Source organism: Micropterus salmoides, unplaced genomic scaffold, assembly GCF_014851395.1.
Source record: "Micropterus salmoides isolate LMB-PRFRI ecotype aquatic unplaced genomic scaffold, ASM1485139v1 Ms_hic_scaffold_5, whole genome shotgun sequence".
Lineage (NCBI taxonomy): Eukaryota > Metazoa > Chordata > Actinopteri > Centrarchiformes > Centrarchidae > Micropterus > Micropterus salmoides.
Genome location: NW_024044237.1, coordinates 19,319,280 through 19,342,082, shown reverse-complemented (window position 1 = coordinate 19,342,082; position 22,803 = coordinate 19,319,280). Strand labels below are relative to the sequence as shown.

At 41.1% G+C, this 22,803-nt stretch overlaps 1 protein-coding gene across 1 annotated transcript; it reads left to right on the top strand.

Moving 5' to 3' along the window:
* Nucleotides 1–70: 70 nt before the first annotated feature.
* jakmip1 (janus kinase and microtubule interacting protein 1) lies at nt 71–22,416 on the top strand. The gene is made up of 22 exons (XM_038699538.1): nt 71–528; nt 7,201–7,503; nt 8,435–8,767; nt 9,403–9,564; nt 10,826–11,038; nt 11,831–11,944; nt 12,220–12,366; nt 12,554–12,724; nt 13,426–13,485; nt 14,770–14,898; nt 15,461–15,589; nt 15,701–15,784; nt 16,767–16,829; nt 17,788–17,886; nt 18,784–18,885; nt 18,973–19,026; nt 19,127–19,192; nt 19,385–19,453; nt 19,669–19,746; nt 20,774–20,983; nt 22,076–22,141; nt 22,351–22,416. The coding sequence occupies exons 2-22, from the start codon at nt 7,348–7,350 to the stop codon at nt 22,399–22,401; spliced, it is 2,556 nt and encodes an 851-aa protein (XP_038555466.1). The 5' UTR covers nt 71–528; nt 7,201–7,347; the 3' UTR covers nt 22,402–22,416.
* The last annotated feature ends 387 nt before the right edge of the window (nt 22,417–22,803 follow it).

The window sequence follows — 22,803 nt, the reverse complement described above, 5'->3', positions numbered from 1 at the left end:
CGCACCGGCAGCGTGTTCACGCATTCACTGCGCGCGGTGTCATTCTTGAACACGCAGTCAGGTGTCGCGCTTCTATCACGCTACCGGCGACGCCCGCACGGCTACCCCCCACCCCCCACCAACGCTGCCGTCGAGACAGTTTTATTTATTTATCTATTTTTTTCCCTTCCCACCCATGTGGAAGAAATGTATGGGGACGGGTGACGTCGCGCGTGCACCCAAGTGTGTGCGTGGAGCAAAGTGTCAGCGTGCGGCGCGAGAGGAGGACAATCCCTGCGCTGGGTCCAGTCTGTAGTCAGAAGATAATATCAGCGGCGGAAACACAACTTGAGCCGCTGTGTTAACTGCTGGAACATGTGTGTCCGAGGACTCAAGTTGTAAACCGGCGCTGTTTGCAGTTTAGCTGACATCTTTGAAGTGCTGGAGGTGAGTTAACACAGCTCTGACAGACAGAAACACAGCCTCCCTTCCTGGATGTGAAGCAAAATCAAGCAGCGACAGTTCACCATCACAGGACCTCCATTTCAGGTAAGTCAGGTAAACTTCTGCCCAATAATTTGCAGGCTCTTGACAGGCAGGTTAGCCGCTGCGATAACGTTATATATCCGACATCCGTGTTTAATGTGCTAACGGTTCAGTAACGGACAGAGACCAGGCTTCATCATATCTGGCTTTCGATGTGAGTTTGGGCTAACAGTTAGTAAGCTATCCTAACTGCCAAGCCTCGTGTCGAACCACACAGGGATGTGGGTTTTGGCTGCATCGTGAACCCGTGTGGCATATCCTATCTAGTTTCAGCTAGCCAAAGAGGAAGTGTGAAGCGTGATGATAACGCTACCCTACATTACAACATAGCATTACCCGTGATTAATACTCAACTGCTTTCACTGTCCTTTCTTAGCCGTTACATTACCGATGTTTATATCCTCGTCCTACCCGGAGTAAAGGGGGTGGTGGGAGTATGGATCGTATTAGTCTGTGGTCACGGTGGCAATGCTACATGGCAGTAGTTTACACAGAAACAACACATTAGACTGTGCAGCCTGAGTGCAAGGACATCCGACCTCTTTGGCTGGATGATGCTGCAGCAGCTCCTTGCATGTCGCCGTGGGGTGTGGTTGGCAAGCCGGACAGAGAGGCTGTCAGCAGTGTAAAAGCGCTCCCGCCTCCAGCCATGATCTCCCATTTGACAGCTCATTAAAGAGCTGGCCACATCGGATTAAGCCATCCCAACATCCCCATGTCCCTTTACCAAACAGGTCCTCTACCGTGCGGGTTCTCTGTCTGTCATAACAGCTCTGCTGCTGTTGCAGGCGGGCCCCAGAGGCTCTTAAATCTGCCCCAGTGGACGGTCAACATGTGTTGCACACTCACTTCTGTTTGATCAGCCTGTTCACAGCATGCTGTAAAAACTAGGATGCATGCTGTGCTCATTGTATGTGTTGTATTAACTGATTCTAAGGTAAGGATAGCTCTCATGCAGGTATTGGAAGAAAAACATTATTCTTGTTGTGACAAGAAGATAGGGTCACTGTTATTTAATGTTATTCTTTCATCCTGACCTCAATCTGCCATTCTACTCTATTTTTATGTTGGGTGTAACATCAATGAATGCTGACATTCACCGGGACTTCTGTTTACGTCATAGTGCCCCCCCCTCTTTTTTAATTCCCTCACACCCTGCCTATATCCACTTTCCTTTCCATAACTTAATTCATTCCCTTTATTCTTCAATCATAATCCTATCTCTCCCTTCATACCCCTGCCTTCCTCAGCATGACTCTGAGTAATCGACTGCTACTAGGAAGATCCTTGTGGACTATACCAACATCTGCATGCCTCTCTCACTGCTTCACTCCCTTCATTATAACCCTTTCATGAAGACATACACGGGCAATTCATCCTGTAAAGAGCGAGACGGATGAGTAAATGTCTGTGCTGTGTATTGATGTTTATATGTAAACTTGGGGAGCAAAAAAGTAACCAACTACTACTGACGAAAGTGCTGTGTAGTCAGAGGAGAGAGGAGAGATTAAACACATTACTGACTGCAATATCATGTCTTTCTGAGAGGGGAGAGGCTGTCACTGCTAACATACACATAGATGCACACATACCAAACACACAATGCCTCCAGCAATGAATGACCAAATTGACACATTTCTGGGTCCTATAGATCTAAACCCTGAGCAATAAAAGTAGATATAGCATAACCGAGTTTGTGTGTGTGTATGTGAGACAGACACAGGGCGAGAGGGAGACTGTTTGGGTTGACTAGTCATTGGGGTCAGTAACTAGTAGTCATTCTGTTGGCAAAGTAGCTTTTAGGTCATATGCTTCACTAGTGTTGCACTTGGCTGGGTTACTCAGCCTCTCAATGGGATCTTTACAGTGTCTTTGGAGTATCACTGGGCTGCTGAGAGTGTGTTGACTGTGGAGAGATGTCTGGATTGCGGCCAGACCTGTTCTGACAGTCTGCGCTGTGCTGATGCTGATGTAACTACAAGGAGATGTATGCGTGTTGTGTTCATATATAGGCCTATGAGGCTCTTTAACAAATGTGTATTACAAACAGGACGTGTCTCAGTCTGTCCACACCCTCACTGTTGATTTGTAACCTGAGCTCCCATTTTTATGTATTTATTGGGCCTGCATGTCTCACTCCTCTGTACATGTGTAATAATCTTGTGCCCATTGCAAAGACATCTGTCTACCCAACAACCAATAATAGTTCCTCTGCTAAAGGACAAGGCCAGCCTTTCAAGTGCATTATTATAATATATATTATTAAATATCAAGTTTTTATCAAACATTTCTGGTTTTTATTATTTTTGTAGCCAGTTAGGGACAATTGTATCATACATCATGACTTTTTGTGAAGTCTAAATCACCATGTGTATATTAATCATGATGGTTACATCCCTGTCATTTAATACGATTGCAAATCTCATCTGCAGGCTTTATTTTTCAAATGTCCTCCAGTGACAAGCTTGTTGCACTAATGCCAATGCTTATTCCACCACACTTGACTTGTTGCGAATAGATGACTTCATAATATATCACAACAAGGGGTGAGTCGAGAGCAACTTGGCTTTTCATTAGAAGAAGTAACTAGAACTGAAACGATCAGTCGATTAATCAATTAGGCGATAATTAAAAAATTATGACAAAATTTAATATGCAACTATTTTGATTATAAATTAATAATGTAAGTTCATTTTCAAGCAGCGATGTCAAAGCATTTATGTTTGGAGTTTCTCCTTGTGAGGATTTGATGCTTTTCTCCATCTTTAGTTCTTTATTTACAGTATAAAACCTAATGGTTTTAATGCCATTTGATAGCCAGACGGTTTATTTTGCAGAGCTCTCCAGCTGGTGAAGTAGGCTACTTTAGGCACCTGATTTAAGAAAGTGCCTCCTTACCACTGTTCACTATACTGTACAGTTCACTACTAACATTTATTACAAAAAGTGGTACTACAAAGAAAAAAAACAAACAAACATCTAGTGCCACATTTAAGTATTTCAAGTATAAGGCAAAGCGCACTAACACACACCAAACAGTGTACTGCTGTAACCCTATACACCATTTAACAGAAAGGAAGGGGATTTCCAGGGGTCGATTATGAAACTACCTATATGTTTGTCACACTTTGTTCAACCTGTTAAGAAAGGATCAAGGTTTCAACACCAGCCAGTGGTAGCCAGGCACCAGCTTAAAGCCCTGAGTATGCTATGCTTCAGCTAATATTCTTATGCTGTATTGGTGCTGATGCAGGGTGGCCCAAAGTCAGAGTTGTTTTCTCAAGCAGCAATTAGCTTAATTATGAAACTCCTCTGCAGCTGCAGGATTTCTTCATTGCTTCTTTCTCGCTGTCACCACGAAGTAATTTAGCTCCATTGTTTGTTTAAGCTGATTGTCTCAGTGCTACATTCACTTCATTATAAATAAGCATTGAAGGTGCATTTTCTGTTGCTGCATTATTCAATTTATGCAACTCTATGTAAACTATTATTTGATTGATTTGATGAGTCATAGTGATTGTTTAGCTCCAACATTGTTGAGGAGTATAGCAGGGTAGATAAATACTTTTTGATCTTGGCCTCAATTTTGTCTGTTGAAGGGTTTTCTTTAAACATTTCGGCTTTCTAGTGCAGTATAAGCCGGGTAACTGTTTATACTGGGAATGGATGAGGTAATTTAAGGCCTGTGCTGGCTTTTGTTTGCTTCTGAGAACATTAAAGGTGCTTGTTAGCTTCTTGGTGCCCCTATAAAATGTTCCAGTTTCCCATATAAGCTAGGTTCTGGCTGCCAGCTTGGGAACATGTTGCTCTAGGAGGTTTAGTGGGAACTGTGTGTGGTTGACGGCATAAATGTTTGTGCCTGTGCACATGGGAAAATCTGTGTGTGAAGTGAAAAATGTAATGTACATTTTTAACCAAGAGCTGTGTTGTGATGCAAGCTAAGATTATCAGTAAGCTAGCACTGACCCCAAATATGTAAAGACAAATAAATATTTAAATTATTGATATGCATCAGACCATGTCACTCTCTATTTCCTCTGAGGAAGAGCGTTTCATCCAGATGTTCCACACCTGTGTCCCCTATGAAGAAAAAACAGTACAAACATCCATCATGCCTCTCAGCCATTTCAGCTGTTCTCTGATAATGGCACAGACATGCATAAACATGCTTAAAACAGTGGCATGGTGGAAAGTGATCCTCTTGTTCTTGTAAATTATGTGTGCAAATTCCAGTGCACATGGTTGTGAGTCAAGTCTATTAACCTGCTGTAAATAAATACATGCTAATGTGAATACGTGTAGAGAGCTTTTGGTGCCTGTGTGAATAGATGTCAGCTGTATCTGTCCCTAGTTGTTCTGTTTAAGAATGTGTGCTTGTGTCAGGGCTTTCTGTGTATGAATGATCTCTCTCTCTCTCTCTCTCTCTCTCTCTCTCTCTCTCTCTCTCTCTCTCTCTCTCTCTCTCTCTCTCTCTCTCTCTCTCTCTCTCTCTCTCTCTCTCTCTCCCGTCACTGTCTTTTTCTGCCTCTGTGAATGAGGGTGAGATCACTGTGATTGCCTTGGCTCGGTAACATCACCATGCCAGCAAGTGGGGGTAGAGGTCTGCATGCTCTTTCCAATTCTTCGCCTCTCTTATAGGCGTAGCCCTCCTCCATCCTTTCTTTCATTCTTGTTCTCTCCCATGCTGTAGAAATCCATGTGGAAGAAAGCTTCCTTGCCCTCCAGCATCAATTCATTTGTGTCTCTCAGTCAACCCCAGCTCGGAGATTGGACCCGATAAGGAAGTCATGTGTGCATGTACGTGTGTTTTTCAAATGTGCAGCCTGTACGCGCTGGTGTGTTTTTTGTGTGCGTACCATGTCTCTCGCTGTGTGTGTTGTGGATGTTTCAAATCCCCCGTGAGACTGCTCCTCCCCATCATCCTTTGCTATGAGAGGAATAGAGTTTTTGAGAGCAACGGTTGCCTTGGTAGCCATTGCTGCCATCTGTGTATGTTGTATGAATGTTTGTTAATTTGCGTGTAGAAAAAGATGGCGCCGCCTGCGGACTTAATGCTTCAGCTGCCTCCTCGCTGCATTATTTATTTAACAGTTAGCAGAATAACTGGAAGGTTACTGGGTTACAATTCATTTCAGGGTAGGAATCCACTTTCAGCTCAGTGAAAGTGTGTCATTGTAGTAACACATGTACAACAATATATGCTCAAAATACACCTGCCCACACAACTGTCATCTGCCTTAAGAAGGAAAAAGGATGAGAGTGGAGGGTAAACTAGTCATTATGTTAAATCATTTTGTATTTTCCTTGTATTGTAATTTTTTATTTCAAATTGTTAATTCAGATTCCTTGTATGTGTAAAAGCTACTTGGCAATAAAGCTGTATGTGATTAAAGCTGAAACTATTAGTCGATCATCAGAAAATTTATCACTATATATTTTGATAATCTAATAATCATTAGAAGCATTTTACAAGCAAAGATATCAAACATTTTCTCATTTTGGCTCGTCTCTTAGTAATGCCAGTGGCCATTGTTTCAGTATGTTGAGTATGTTTAGAGATAGAGAAGTGGCGACAGATCTTGCAATTGTATCACACTGATGGATAAAGTGGATGGACTGAATGGCAGTAATCAAGGCAGCTACCTTTAGGGTTCGGCGGTATATTGCTATTATAAGGTATACGATATATATTCAAAAGAGATATGACATTAGACAATACCATTTATACCGATAGAGTTTGATGTTGCATTAAGTAATACATTTTTCCAAAGTTCCACGTCCTGCTGGCGTTTGCTCCTCTCTCTCCCTCACAAATTCTCTAGCAACATGGAGGGAGAAACAATACCAGCGACACTGCTGAAGACTTGTTTTTTAAAAAGTAAGACAATTGTTCAGTTATTTGGACATATTATTTTGGATTTAAAAGATCAGATGTGTCCTACATCTCAAATTTGGCTTCCAGCCCACTTCGTAGAAAATAATAATATATATTGTATATCGGAATTCAGCATGAAAATAAAGGGATATGATTTTTGGTCCATATCGCCCAGCCCTAGCTACTTTATACATTCACCTCGTCCGAGGAGTCGAGACAAAATCAATTAGATGTCTATTCGAAACAGTAATTTATTTCATGACGAAAAGGTGTGAAGACAAAAAGAAGGCAATAGAAAAAACTAAGAAAAAATTTAATGAAGCAAAGAGATCTGCATCATAACTTTAGAGGAGACTTCTCATGAACTCGATTAGTGCAGGCTGTCAGTGTTCAGTAAATTTGCAGCAAAGTGATAAAGTATGTGATGATTAGTTTATTCTGCAGTTGATTAAGTGGACTACAGTGATGTAGTACAGTGAAGTGAAGTGTTGAAGGAGATGTGAGAGGCCAGGGACCAAAACTGTGGTGGTCACACACATTTTCATGCACTATGGAGCTTCTAAGTTCAGCCCAGGGACTGGAATAAGATGATGATAAATGGCCCACCTGTATGTGTTGGAGAAAAGAGGGTGCCAGAGGAGAGTGTAAACGTTAGTCCCAAAAATACTCTGTTGTCCCCAGGCTGTGGTGCGTCATGTGACTTGGGCCCAGAGTGTTGTGCAGAGTAGTTTTCATCTGTAACCCAGTTTTTAAGACTGACTCACCATTTTTTCCATCTTTTGTCGGTCTTTCTCAAATAGAAACTCTCAGCAACCTCCAGCAATGATGTAGACTTGACAACACCACGATGATGATGCTCACAGGGAGGAGGAGAAGCAACTGACTCTCTCCTCCTTTTTGCCACACCTGGCTCTCTATGTCCGTCGCTATTGGGCGGCGGGAGTGCTATGTCATCAACCACACCGCCTGCGGCCCCACCCTTTAAGAAGGGAAGGAAGCCGGAGAAAGCTGAGTTGATGGCTGACGCGGTGCAGGCCACCAACGAGGAGCTGCGGAGCAAGCTCATGGACATCCAGATGGAGATGCAGCAGGAGCGGGGCAAGGTGAGGGGGAGGAAGAAGAAGAGGAATAATTGGCGGCAAAGTGTGTAGCATCACAACAGTAGGAAGGTAGTCCCCTTTATATCATCACAATAAAGGCAGAGGAAGTAAAGGTTTATAAAGTAAGTAATTATTTATAAATTATTTACCGTCACAAAGTTGAAAATGTTTTGTTGCTGCAGCTAATATTCAATACAAGCACACGTAAGTAACACTTATATGAGGAGCTGTAATAATGGTGATTACTCTCCTTATGAGCTTATACATCTGCTAATAGTATGATATGGCAGTTCCACAAGCTTTTTATCGGTGTACACCACATTTCCAATCCGCATTATATTTATTCAGTGGCTGTCAGGCCTGCAAACACTGTACATAGTCTTGGAAAAGCTGTCAGGGTGGTTTGCCTCTTCTTGTACGTTCTGACTGACACAAAAAACTACCTCCCTGTGCTCCCCTTGTCCTTCTCTGCATCCTTGGTTGTACTTGGAGAATGACAGTTACAGTGCCAGGATTCAGTTCTTACTGGGGCCAGCCATGTTAATAAATGTATACAATTTGTATAAAAAGCATCCGCAAGATGGCACCTGGGTGTAAGAACGTCAACAGCAGTGTATGAAGCATAATATTGACAGTTAAAGTGGGACAGGTATATAGATACATCAAAACTGAAGTATCATGATACAATTAATCTGCGCAGACAAAGATATAGGGAGGTACATGCAAAAGAAATTTAACATTTTGTTTAAGCCAGCACTGAAACCATCTGTTCTCCATTTGTTTACTGCTCCCTGTTGGGGAATAAATCACAACTCGATAGCTTGCATGCAGTCTGGGGCAAAATGTATGAACATACTGGTGGCTTGTGAAATGTATGATGGTGACTGGTTGGATTCTTATGCAACGCTAATGGCAAAAGGTGTCGCTCTCCCAGGTATGTAAGCTCCGTGAGCGGCTCCAGGAGCAGCGGCAGGCTCGAGAGCTTGAGCAGCACAAACACGCTGTAGCGCTCACTGACCTGCGTGCCAAATTCCACGAAGAAAAGCTACGTGACATAGCGGCCGTCCGTGAGGGGCTGGCGCGGCAACATGAAGTCGAGCTGGCCCGGGCCATCAAGATCCGGGATACTGAGGTGCAGAGGCTCCAGGGGCTTGTAAACGCACTGAGAGATGGAGCTGCTGACAAGCTCAAAAATGCTCTTCTCGGAGAGGCTCGGGAGGAGGCCAGGAGAGCTTTTGATGGGGAGAGGCTAAAGCTACAGCAAGAGGTAGGTTGCAGCATGAAAACAGGTGATAGCAATGCAGTATGTAGTAATATTAATTAAGTTATTATTTATAATTATTAGATTGTAGAAAGATATGGACACTGTAATTGTTACATGAAATGCACACAAGTATTAATCCTAACGCTGCTTTCACACCACACCTGGTATCCTCTGCTTCACACAAAGCAGAGCACAGCCTCAAAATACTGCTTTTTGTCGATGCAGCAAAAGCACTTCACCAAAGGACTTGCACATTCAGCTATCAATTGCGATGGCTGTGTTGGTGTTTCTGTTGTATTTAGGCTGTGACCTGAGATAGGAAATTTCCTGAGGGCAATGTATGTTCTTAAAGTTTTTTGTGGAAAGTTGGCATTTTGAAACCATCATGTCAGTGTGCGTGTCGACTGTTGATGTGTGTAAACCTTTTGTAATTTTGCTGCTGAAAAACAGGAAGCAGGGTGGAAAAGCCTGTTGCCAAGCTATTGTTCTATTGTAGCCTTCCTAGACAAACAGGGCATCTATCATTACAGCTGTTTAATGGGGTAGGTCTTAGGTTGCTAAATGCCTGTGCATCACTCTCTTTGTTTGTTTTTTGGTTCAGTGTGTATTAATATTACTGTGCGTGTGGGATCTTGTAGATCCAGGAGCAGAAAACGGCCAGGAAGCAGGCTGAGGAGGCACTTGGAAATGCTCTGCAGGCTGATAAAGCCAAAGCAGCAGATCTCCGCACAGCCTACCAACAGCACCAGGATGAGGTGCACCGCATCAAACGGGACTGTGAGAGAGACATCCGCAGAGTGGTAAGACCACATGCTGCTGAGAAGAAAGACACTACATCACTACATGTGTCTTATCTTGAAGTGACATGACCACTAGCTAAGCCTATGGATAAAAACTAATAAATTTAAATGTTCCCTAAAGACTCTGTTGACTATATACTTGCTTGTGTCTCTAAATTATTAAAGAAATTTCAATTATCTGTTGTGTAACATCCAGGAAATATTATAATCTATTTAACCTTTATTTACCTTTGTTACGTCAGTTAACACATTTGTATTTACAGTATCAACTTGTCCAGGCTGTCTGTTATAATATAGAGTAGGTTTTCAGGGCCTTTTATTTCCAAAACCATGTACGACCACTTCCCCTGTGGGCCTACGCTGAAAAGTAAAATCTGACCTGTTATGTCCATCACAATGAGCTCACCCTAATCAAATTACAAAATATGGAGCTGTAATATGTGCAATGAAAAGACCTTACACTGCCCTATAAACCATATATTACTTTTCCTGTGTTAGGTTAGCTTGACAAACTCAGCAGCTGTTCTTTTTATAGTCCTTGTCTGTCCCAACCACATTTGAATATTACCAGCTCACACACCGACATCGGTTTTCCTGTGTCTAAAGTTCAGTTCCAGCTCAGGGTTTATCTTACTGACGTGGTATGAAGGTTAGAGACTAATTGCTGTCTTTGCCTATCTCACGATGTGCTGCTTATCTGCAAAAATAAAAGTTTGTATACCTGCCGCAGTTACTCATTAATCCCATTACGTACAGTAGGCCTACAATAACATGCATTGTTGTCAGTAAAGGAATGTTTAAGCAAGCAGACTTGCTCTGGAATTAGAGTTGTAAAAGAGTAAAGCATGGCTGATTGATAGAGAGCAGTCAGTGCAGGAAATACCAATGTTAAAGAACAAAATACGAAGGAAGTAGAAGTGGGAACATTTGTCGGAAGAAGTTACATGAACGCAGAGCAAGAACAAAGCTTTTTATATTCATCACAGCTGAGAAACAATATTTAAAACATTATCACTCCCTTATCAGAGCATGCAGCTAGTAAGACTGAAGGTGTGGGACAACATACTAGATCCTCATGCATTGGTGGTAAAACGAGTGGAACATACGGAAAATGAATGAATGAATTTTTGCAACTTGCACTCAGAAATATCTCCATCATTCATTGAAAGCATTTTTAGTAATATTTATGTGGGCTGTAACTGTCTGTCTGACTCACTCTTTCTACCACCTACCACCACGTTCCTATCCATCCCTCTTATAGATGGATGAGTTGAAGGCGAAGGACCGGGTGGTGTGTGCCCTGGAGAGGGAGCTGGGTCTGCAGGCCGGCTACGCCCAGAAGCTTCAGCTTCAGAAAGACGCCCTGGATGAGCAGCTGGGCCAGGTACGAGAGGCTGAGAGATACAACCACGGCAGCCCCAAGAGAGAGGTGGTGCCTGGGCTGGGGGACAACTCGGACCTTCTCAACAACCAGGTATCCACAGACATAAAAGCAAATGTGTACACATCCATCTGTACATGTGCATTAATGCATTAATAAACTTGTAATATCAGAGGCACTCTGATATGCTGAAATGCTCTATGTGCATAAGACCAAAATATAGACATTAAAGTTATGTAACAGGAGAAACATGAGTTTTCTGCATCTTTAAATGTGATCATTTTCATCCAAAGCGTGCTAAACATTCTTTTTGTATGATTTTTGTGACAAAGAATCTAATATACAATTAAAATAGCATTAAATAGAAATAAAGCACACTGGCTTTGGATTGGTTCTTGGCGTTAGCTGCCAGTACCCTGGCTTTAGGTATCATAGAGAAAAAGTGTAATCATCGAATCCCCTGATTGAAACTTTTATAGGCCTTTTAAAAGTTTGAAACATTGAAATCTCCCTATAGGCTCAATGTTGTATTTGTTTTTATTTTTTTAGCAGGCCGACCCACCCACCATTTTAATCTTAAGAAACCTTTATACTTTGAGTGCATAATTAATTTTTTCCTAGTAACAATGAAAAGCATCAGTCATATCGGAGATATGGCTGCACATTCAGCTCATACATTCATGAGAATCATCTGGATATACTGTGTGTGTTGCACATACAGGTCACAGTTGTACTGTGAAATGGCATCTCATCCTTTTTACTGTGAAATGGCACCTCCTCTTTCCCATCCACCTCCATTACCTCCCTGCCTGCCTGCCTGCCTGCATGTACGCCCTTTTTTAGATGTTGTCTTCCTCCCCCTCTCCTCTTCCCCTTACTGCACAGGAGGTGGAGGAGCGTGACATGAGGAGGTTCCAGCTGAAGATCGCGGAGCTTCACTCGGTCATCAGAAAGCTGGAGGACAGAAATGCACTGCTGGCCGACGAGAGGAATGAACTAGTGAGGAACACACATGCAGAAGTACATACATACGTTGATTATATGCATGCAAATACATACATACACACACACACACACGCACACACATTGTTACACTTACACGAGTACAGAAATACACACATGAAAATGAATTAAAAAACATACATGCCAATGAAAACGTGTCTTAAAACATTTGATTTTCTAAGCCTTACAGCTTACTGAAACATATGTGTCACTAGAAGGCAAGACTTAGGATTACTTAAGATTTCCCCTCCCTGTTTCCTTCCTCTGTCCAGTTGAAGCGGGTGCGAGAGGCAGAGAGCCAAATGAAACCCGTGTTTGAGAAGAACAAGCGGCTGTCCAAGAAGAATGACGACCTCTTGCAAACGCTACAACGCATGGAGGAGAAACTGAAGAGCCTGAGCCGCGAGAACGCTGAGATGGTGAGATGCACCCAGCGTTGAAAATGAAAAAGTTCAGATAGTGGTAGAAAATAACAGATACTTTAGTTTTTAATGTGTAGAGGAAGAGGGATTGTGTTACTGTAGCTGAGGATTTCATCAAAAAGGAATCAGGCCCTCTATTTGAGGAGAAGCATGAAATAATTCTCTCTCTGTCTCTGTCCCTCAGAAGGAAAAAGCCTCCACCTCTCGTCCACCCCCACAGCAACAATCCATTCAGCCCCCGTTAAGGAGGCCAAGTTCCCTGACAGACCTGAGCCACGCTCATGAGGAACAGGAAGTGGAGTTCCTCAGGATGCAGGTTTCTGAGCAACGTGGCATCATTGACGAGCTCACGCAGGTCAGGATTTTGCTCAAACCACCAGGGTCAAATAACCTGTTATATTTTATTATACTGTTTATTTGTACTGTGGTAGCTCTCCCTTTAACAGCTCTTGGTGTATAGGCCATTGTTAGCAATGCTGTTAATAAATGATCATGATTATTTGACATGATTTTGTTTCAATATGATATTTTCATTACCTCACTGGATATGCATATATTCCTGTCTGATTATGATTATTATTATTATTATTATTATTATTATTATTATTATTTTATCTATTAAAAATTTCTAAGTTGAATTTTCAGATATGTATATCAGTTTCACTATTGTGATATAAAATGACATATACTGTGATTATAGGATTTCATCCATATCAAGCACCACATTGTGAAATCACTAGACATTAATTCCTGCTCCTCTCTGCCTTTTGGATCCCTTTGGATTAGTGGAATAATATTTTCAGAAGGGGCTGTGATTGTACATGGTGGAATGTGTTAGTGGTTTAAGAACATTTCTACATCTATATGTCTCATTTATTCATCTTCACTAGTCTTTCCCTTCCCAAACACCTTCTTTACCTACCCATCACAAACTGCTAATTCCTTCATTAGATACAGCTTCAACCCTTATGCTTTATTCCTATTGAGTCATGTCTAGATCTCAGATGTGAGGCTGGTCCTGTGCGAGATGTTGATCTGCTGTCTGTTTGTCTTTAGGAACGTGACCGGCTGGTGATGAACAAAAAGAACCGGAGGAAACCTCTCAAAATGCGCACAGTAAGTGTTCATGCATCCATGAGATGGTGTAAAAACAATCCAGTATCCCAGTAAGGCTGATCCTTAAGTACTGTTTTGAATTGTGTGTGTGTTTGTCTGTCTCTGTGTGTGTTTGTGTGTAATTGGGCTCATGAGACAATAATAGACAGTATCCCTCACAGCTGGGAGCATCACGTTGAGCACACATGCAACTCCTGCATGAACTATTCCTACAGCTAATGGAAAATTATAAATTTTTTTCTGTTGTTTTATTTTATTTTGTGTATTTAGTGATATTGCATGACCGTGCATAGATTTATCGCAAAAAGTGCAAGCTTAATTTTTGTGCAGCAGTTTGTTTCTGTGCTCCCTTGTGTGTGAATAAAGGGCGAAAAGGGGGGTTGCTATCTAATTGGGTGAGTCGACTGTAGTAGAAAAAAAATAATTGTGTGTGTGTGTGTGTGTGTTTGTGTGTGTGTGCGTGCATGTTGGGGCTAATACATGAGGGGACATTTAGAGTCTGTGATGTTGCTAGGAGGAGGAGTGTGTAGATGCATGCCACATATTTTCTCACACCTCTCCTGCTGGAACCAGTTTGTCACCTTGGCGAGGTGTATACAGGTTTGGGCACAGTGGCTTTGGCTCTTGGACTTGCACCTGGAAATTTATCTCTCTTTTTCTGGGAATTTAAAAAGGAAGCTGAATACATGTGCCCGGAGACAGTAACCAGAAGCTTTTTTGTCTGCTTTTCATTTTTTGTGTGGGCGTGCAGCGGAAGGCAGTTGTGCTCCTTGGACGATACTGAGACTCCGCAGAGCTCTATATAGATCAACCAGTATAATTAGTTATAGTTTAGTGTTGGTGTTTTTATTCTAGCAGCAACATGACAGAGTATATCCTCCTTATTCTCTACTTCTCTGCCTTCATTTGCCTCTGTACCCTAGTCTGCCTCTACTTCTCTGGTTGCCAGGAGATGACTTATAAACATGATGGTAAGGACGCTGTGGGAGAAGTAAACCAACAAGCAGAGACTTGATGTGATATGATCTGATTTACTTTACCTGAGAGAAACAACAGAATGACAGTACCTGGTTTTAGTACTGTAGTAAGTTTTAGACAAAATGTTGGTGAATTTAGAATCTTATAGAATTTAAGTTCTTTAATCTGAAATCCAATGTGATATAATCCGGATCAGTGTTTGATTTGTTGGCTTTCTATAGTTTTGAACAACTACATGTTTGTTAAGTTTTGGGTTCTCTTTAACAGTGTGCATATTCCTCTTTTCTCCTCTCTTCCTCTCTGCAGAGGCATGTTGTGGAGACATATTTTGGATTTGATGAAGAATCGATAGACTCTGAGACGTCCTCTCTGACCTCCTTTAACACTGACCTCACTGACCGCACGCCTGCAACTCCAGAGGAGGATTTGGAAGAGGTAAATAAATCCATAAAGCTAGGGTAGGTAATGTATTTGAAAAGCATTTTTTGTTATATTTGTTGTTCTTTCTTTTTACATCCCAATAGCAGTCAATAAATCAAATGTGCTGGGGAAAAAATGAAAACAAATCCGGTATCAATGGCTGTCGCAGGACTGTAAAGCCGGCCTGTCTAGTGAGTGACTGTGCACTCATTGTGCATGAACGTGTCTCGAGGGAGTGGCTTTGGAGAGACGGGAGACAGGAGAGGATGGGATTTTTCTAATCTAGCTGTCGCCTGCTAGTTTCTACCGACCCCAGCTTTAATTTACATTGGAAGAAATTCGTTGGAAGAAATTATTTTAACTATATTCTGTAGTTCTAGCAGCTGAAAGATGTGCCGCAGAAATATTGAGATAACTGACAGGACAGAAGACACACCCTCAAAAATAATTTACAGAATCAGAGACAAGCTTACAAATCAGTTAAGGAAAAGGGTGTGTGTGTGTGTGTGTGCATTTGACCCTGTCCCTCTTTAATATATCTTTTAATATGTTTAATTTCTACTTTTCTTAAATAAAGAGCGTTTCCCGTGAAGAGTCAGAGCTTCGTTTCCGTCAGTTGACCAGAGAGTACCAGGCTCTCCAGCGTGCCTACGCTCTTCTCCAAGAGCAGACGGGGGGCTCTCTGGATGCTGAGAGGGAAGCCAGGGTTTGTACATAACATAAGACATATGAATATACTGTAACTTCTTAATCCAGTAAGTGATTGTAATTTATGATTTGCAGTAATACCATCCTAAATTATTCTTCTCTCCCACAGACACGTGAGCAGCTGCATGCGGAGCTCAGCAGCTGCCAGGCCAAGATCGTCGACCTGGAGAAGGCCCTGTCGGAGAGGGGGCAGGTAACAAAGAGGAGGGATGGTGACAGGAGCTCATGGGTCCTGCTCTCACTGGCTCTCCTGCATGTCTGTCTGGCCGCTCTGCTCCTGGGCTGGCGCAATGCCTACCAGGTCTTCCGCAGAATCCTGTGATGTCCTTCCTGCATGTGTGATGTCACAGCTCTGTGCCTGCATGCTCTGCCTCACCCTTTGTCCTTCCTGCTGCCGGTTCTGTTTCTTAGTGGGCCTTTCAGTGCTGCTGAGCCTAGAGAGGAGGCTTACACCACTTTGATTCCTGTCCGCTATAAGTACATTGATATACAAGATCTTGATCCAGCAATGTCTCAACTTTTCTGAATATGACAATACGCAGTTTACATTGTTTATACAACAGTCAAAAGTCATCATAAAACATTTCGGTCTAAGAACTAAGCCAAACCTATGCATGTGTAGAAGAATCGCCTTGGCTATTTTCTCAAAACTAAGTAGATTCAAAGTAATTCTTACATCGAGTATGTAAATTATTACCTCTTCTGAATATCACGAGAAGGAACACAAAGTTATTACGGCAAATTCATATCATCATCACTTAGTTTCTTCATTTGTTGTGAAGTTTTTCCTTTGTCACTGCATATTGCCTGTTCCACTGTTGCTTGATCCAGCTCTGTTATTTTGAGTTGCTGCTCAACAGTTTTTCAGCTCACATTGCCTTCTGTTCCTACTGTTACTGTAAGCTCTTGTTGACTGTGAATGCAGCTCCGCATGTTATCTCGCGAGCGGTCTTTATTTCTCTGGATCAATAAACTTGTGCCACTGCCACTCTGTTCCTGTCTGTTTGTGTCTATGCTACATCTATCATTTGGAAATTTAGTAAATGGATTTGATTTGGCTGATTGTGTTACTGACAGCTTTGTTCATTACACCCTGTCATCTGGGATCCTTACCTTCCTTTCCTGCTCCTGCCAGTGTCATTTCGTGCTGATGTTGTGTTTGGTTGTTATGGCAGGATTCAAAGTGGGTGGAGGAGAAGCAGTACTTGCTCAGGACCAACCAGGAACTTCATGAGAAGGTACATTGCATTACCTTATACTCGCTGCTCAGTGCTCTATAAGTCTTTAATCACTTTATAGTCAATTTAGATACTGTGTCAAAAGGGTTAGGGTTAACTTTGTAGACGAGAGCTTGTTTTTAGATTTTTCACTGCTATTGCTCATATGATATTATAATGTATATTCATTGTACCTATACCAAACAATAATTTTTCACTCCCCAACTTTGAGGAGTATGAACATTTGCTTCAAAATCTATTTTTTATTTAACAAAACAAGCAAAAACTTCTCAGCACAAGCAGTCAAGAAATTTGCCTAAATAAAATACAGTCTAAAACTAGTAAAATTCAAATCACAAGCTGTCTGATCAAGGCATTTATAGAACACATTTCATACACAAAGGTAATTCAAAGCGCTTTACATAGACTTAACATTAAAAAGATAAATTGAAAATATAGAAATACAAATTAAAATGTTATAAAACATCGAATGGTATGTTTGTAGAAATGGAAAAGATCAAAACAGAAACAGAAAGATGTAAGTGCTTAGGTGATTTAAAAGTGGTCAAAGTCGGGGAAGTTTTTTTTTTCTTCTAGAAGTTTGTTCCATATCTTTAGAGCATAGTGATCAAAAAAAGTAAAAAGGAATATGAATTGGAGCAAGCATTCACTGCCAGCTTTTCGTGAAAAGTTACTGCACTTCTGATACCAAAGGTTCAAAACTCAGCCAAACTGCCGTGCCTTTTAACCTCTGTGATACAAGGCTTGCAAGCAGAAACAATAATATAAAATTGTATATAGTAATATATAAATAATAATTTGGGATAATCTTATGATAATGTTTTACAGATAACTAACTACAGGACATTCATTATTCATAATGCAACATGCCAAACCATTGAATTTGCATAACAAAGATGTGCTTGTGTGTTTGTGTGTGTGTGTGTGTGTGTGTGTGTGCGCACGTGTGTGTGTGTAGATGAGTGCGTTGCAGCAGGCTGAGTCGCGGCTGCAGGCTGAGGTTCAGGACGCTCGGGATCAGAATGAGCTGTTGGAATTCCGGGTGCTGGAACTGGAAGTAAGAGACTGTACCAACGTCAAACTGTCACCAGGAGGCGACAACAACAATCTCAGTTCAAGACACAAGACCTACATACAGTGATTCCCCAGACAGACATACATACTGTTCACTTACACACACTTGAGTTCTCCTCTGTATGCATCCGTATTTTGCATGGCAGCTGTGTGCATACCCCCTCCTCTGAACTGGAATGTTTTTTTTAAATGACAGAATGTTGTGTTAAGATGAATATAATTTTACATTGAATAAAAATGTATTTAAATTAACCATTCAATCCCATCATCTGTTCATTTTGTCTCTCATTTTTGCATGCATGTCCTACGTTTTATTTGCATTTTTCATAAGATAAAAGCTTAGGTATGTGGATAATTAAAAAAAGATTAGCATTGTTGTGTAATTTGGGGAAATGTATTGTTTATATGCTAAGTATTTTCTATTAAATATTAGTTAGAAATATAGATGTACCAAAAGACGTTTAGTTAGTGATCTAGAGGTTTAAAGGCACAACATTTGGAATATTAATTAAATAACCCCTCACTCACATCAGTTGATATTGTATCCATTTATATTGCAGTTGTGTATGAATGTAGTATCTGTTTGAGTTTTAGCATGTGTTTTCAAACATCCTCTTGGTTTGGTTTCCCATTTAAATCTGTGGGTGTCCGCCTCACTCATTTTGGCAGATCTTGACCAATGTTTTCAGTATCATGTAAGTAAATCCCTCATTCACTCCCTTTGCATGCTCATTTACATTCTGTGTCTCACAGTCCACCCCCACCAATGTTATGATGAACTATTACATTACTGTAGGGCTGTGAAATGTTAGTTTGGATGATGCCATGATGTTTTTAGGTGGGTGTATATGAGTATTAATATGGTGTATACCTTCTCTAGGAAAGAGAGCGCAGATCTCCTGCCCTCAATCTCCACATGTCTGCTTTCCCTGAGAACAGCAACAGTGCCCTGCAGATCTACTGCCACCAGGAGGGAGTCAAGGTGATGGCACACTTACACTAACCCTGGCTGTTTTCCTTTTAAGACTACATGAAGTCAATACGACGTGTGTTTGTGACCTCTGTGCAGGATGTAATCATTCCTGAGCTGATGAAGAAACTGGATATCCTGGGGGATAATGGGGTGAGTTTAGATGCATAGTTGGATTAAAATAAGATCAGGCATCTTTTTTAAATCTCAGGAATTGTTATACTTTGTGGTAACTCTGTTATAATTTCTGTAGAATCTCAGAAATGAGGAGCAGGTAGCGGTGATTCAGGCAGGGACGGTGATCTCACTGTGTGAAAAGGTGACTGAGACGTGTTTTTACTGACACATAGTGGACACATTGCCATAACACTTAGTTAATTTCCAACACAGCCACTACATTCATGTTGCTTTTGTTAAGTTAAATATTGGTGAAAATAATACAGTTATTTTAGCTTCTGAGAGTGCATTAATCCCTCGCCTTTCCTCTTTCACCACAATCCCCCCTGTACAGTGGTTGAAGCAGATAGATAGCACAGAGGTTGCCCTCACACAGAAGATGATCGATCTGGAGAATGACAAGGTAAAAAAATCAATATATCATTAAAGTACACAATGTTCAAATGTTTTGAAAATCCAAGTGGTATCAGATACAAATATACTTGACTTTTCACTGTTATATACACAAAAGAAGCTTTTTATCTGCTTGTTTTTTCTGCTGTATTTACTGTACTGTAGTTGTGATACTGCAATGTAATACAATAATCCTGTATTGTATATTATCACATTTTGTTGCAGGAGCTGTTCAGTAAGCAGAAGGGATTCCTTGAGGAAGAGCTAGACTACAGGAAGCAGGCCTTGGACCAGGCCTACATGGTACGGAGCCTGGAGCAGTATGAACTGTCCCTTTTTATACAATAGCTATAAAACCTCTCACGTTGACAAAATGCACTAATTTATATTAATCAATTATAGCGATTGCCAAGGTTGAGTACAAGGCGTAATGGTTCATAATAAAGTTATTCAGGAACGCACAGGGGTACAACATTGTCATTCCAGCATGACACATAAACATTTGGAACACCATTAAACATCATGAATGCAACATCCTCCATGAAGGTAAAATCTGTCACATTGTTGGGATACTGCATCTTTTACCACTGAAGTCTAAATTCTGTGAACAATCTAAGCCACTGAATTGGTAGTTCGCTTGTTGTTTATTGGCCTAATGCTGTTTTATCTTCTGAGAAGGCCAATCACTGATTTATTCTCTCTTAAATAGTAGAAAATAAGATGCCTTTTTAATATCCTGTGTTAGTTAGTTTAAGTGGACAACCAGTGAAGTTAAAGATAAATTGTACACAGAGTGGGTTCAATAAGATTTTAATATTTAGCATGAATGATCTTAAAATATTCTCCTCTCCCAGTGACTTGAATAGGCAGTACCCAGAAAACAGAAGTTAACACTTACGTCACTCTCCGTATAATTCTAACCATTTTATTTGGTCAGTTTTGGTGTTGGTTTGTGTTTATGGTCCCATTTTACATTGTGTTGATGAAGCTTTGTTTTTCACATGGTAGCTTTGATGAAACAGTCAGGCAACTTTAGAAGTCACGAGTAGGTGATTGAGAATGAAACATGGTTTGTGTTGTTAGTAGATTGAAGTTACCATGTGAGGGTCAAGCCTAAATCAGCCTCAATGTAAAATGGAACAGTGTTCCCCATATCTGCCATGGTCACAGTGGTGTGTGTGTGTGTGTGTGTGTGTGTGTGTGCGTGTGTTTGTGTGCATGCCCCCGTGTGTGCTTGTGTGTGTTTGTGTGTGTTTTTGCATGCGCATGTGCACAACCACGTCTGTGTGTGTGTGTACCTGTATGTGTATGTATGTGGCTGGCTGTGCAGAGGATCGAGGAGCTGGAGGCCACGCTGTATAGCGCTCTGCAGCAGGAGCAGCCGGCATGCCAGGCGGTGGCTGAGTCGCTGACAGACAGGCAGAGGGAGGAGCTGAGGCTAGCTGTGGACAAGCTGCGGCGTCAGATTCTCCGGCAGAGCCGGCAGTTTGACAGTCAAATCTTACAGGAGCGCATGGAGCTCCTACAGCAGGCTCAGCAGGTAAGGCTTAAACCAAAATTGAGTTAGGCTACTAAGTGAGTCCTGCCCTCCCTCAATCTGACCCTTGGTCCCTGTCTGAAACGTCTGGCACCACCAGACCTCTGGTGCTTTGAAAAAGATGCAGTATCCCTGTGTGTGCAACCTGTACCTCTGCCTGTAAGTGCATTAGTAGGAGCGAAAAGATGAGACAGAAGGACTTTGTAGATGTGTGTGTGAGTGTGTGTCTATCATTGTGAACCACAACCCCACTCCTTCAGTATCCCTCCACTCCGCAGTGCTCACAGTAGTTTTATACCCATGACTTGTACAGTATCCGTTATTCATTGAGTACATCAACAACCACAGCACCTTCAACTTCATTTGAATCAGTTGTATTGTAATTTATCTCTAACCTCTAACACTTAAAACACATTTAAATCAACTACTCATGAAATATACTAACTAATTATATGTATTTAATGAAACTACTGGTAGAAATCAAGCCCTGAAAATGTAAAGTATTAAAGGCCACAAACTATATATCTGTTATATGTTGTCCATTGTATCGGTCATCAGATTCTGCATCTCTTGTCAATCAATAGTCTAGTAAAATTGTTTCTTCGGTTGGGCTTTATTTTACACACTTTTCCTCCTGGCTGGCTCAAAATGCTTAAGCTGTGTTTGGTCCTTTAGAAATACTCCAAGTATATTTGACAATGGATTTGTATCCTCCTTTTTTAACCCTGAATACACGTAAAGGTACTGCAGTCAGAAAACTATTTTTCTTTGCAGACAAGAAGACTAATGTGTCATTCCACAGTCAGTGAATAAGTTGGTCCGGTTTAAAGTCTCAAAAAATGGAGTCACTTCCACAGTTCGTTGTTAAATCTGCTCTTCAGTTGCCATGGCAGCTCATTCTTACCCAACAGAGCTACCATGGAGACAGAGGGCATGATGGGAAGGGGCAGAGTATATGGAGTATATACATGAATGGATGAATCATGGTGTTAACAACTGTTTCTTATTGTGCAAGTGTGGATGGTTGTATCTGGTCTTAATTTTTATATTTTAACATATTTTGACCAGCTAACCATGTCTGTCTTTGCCTTGCAGAGAATTAGAGAGCTGGAGGACAGGATTGACTTGCAAAAGAGACAAATAAAGGAAATAGAGGAAAAGGTATATATACAAATTTCTTCAAGATTCTTTCTAAGAAGGCTGGTAGAGGAAGTGTGAACTGTAACTTGACTAGGCAAAGATTAGCACAAGAAAACATGAAGGAGTTTACATCTACTGTACTGATGCTGCGTGTTAATTTAATAACTTCTTGACACTTTTTCTTCTCTCTCTCTTTTCACCTGTTGATTAAACCCCTTGTGTTCCTTTAGTTTTTGTTCCTCTTTTTGTTTTTCTCTTTAGCATTTATTCTTTGGCCTTAATGCAAGTGACCGTGGACTAACATCAGGTAGCACCTTTATTCACTGTATCACATCAGTATTTAATACATAATAAATATATATAGTGTTGATAGTAACAACAATAATCATGAGGAAAGACTTATGATGTCTAAAATGTTTCCTTTTCCTTAGGAGTTAAGGTGCTGTGGAGGAAAGCGAGGACGAAACAGATCCTAATTGTTTTTTATGCATTTGTAGAAAGCTCTCAAAAACCTTATGGCCTTTTTGATAAATGTGCAATTTTGCAAAAGACCCTTACCTGGAATGCAAATATTTGAAAACGTAATACATAACCAGATATACATGAGATTAAAATGAGATTTATAAATAACATTTACTATAGTGGTTCTTGGACCTGGAACATTAGACTTCTCCTCTGTGAGA

Excerpts from the sequence above, each read along its gene's own strand:
- jakmip1 (XM_038699538.1), top strand. The coding sequence starts at position 7,348 with ATGTCATCAACCACACCGCCTGCGGCCCCACCCTTTAAGAAGGGAAGG. Across the intron at positions 11,945-12,219 it reads CCGACGAGAGGAATGAACTA|TTGAAGCGGGTGCGAGAGGC; the intron begins GTGAGGAACACA and ends TCCTCTGTCCAG. Across the intron at positions 19,027-19,126 it reads ATATCCTGGGGGATAATGGG|AATCTCAGAAATGAGGAGCA; the intron begins GTGAGTTTAGAT and ends TAATTTCTGTAG.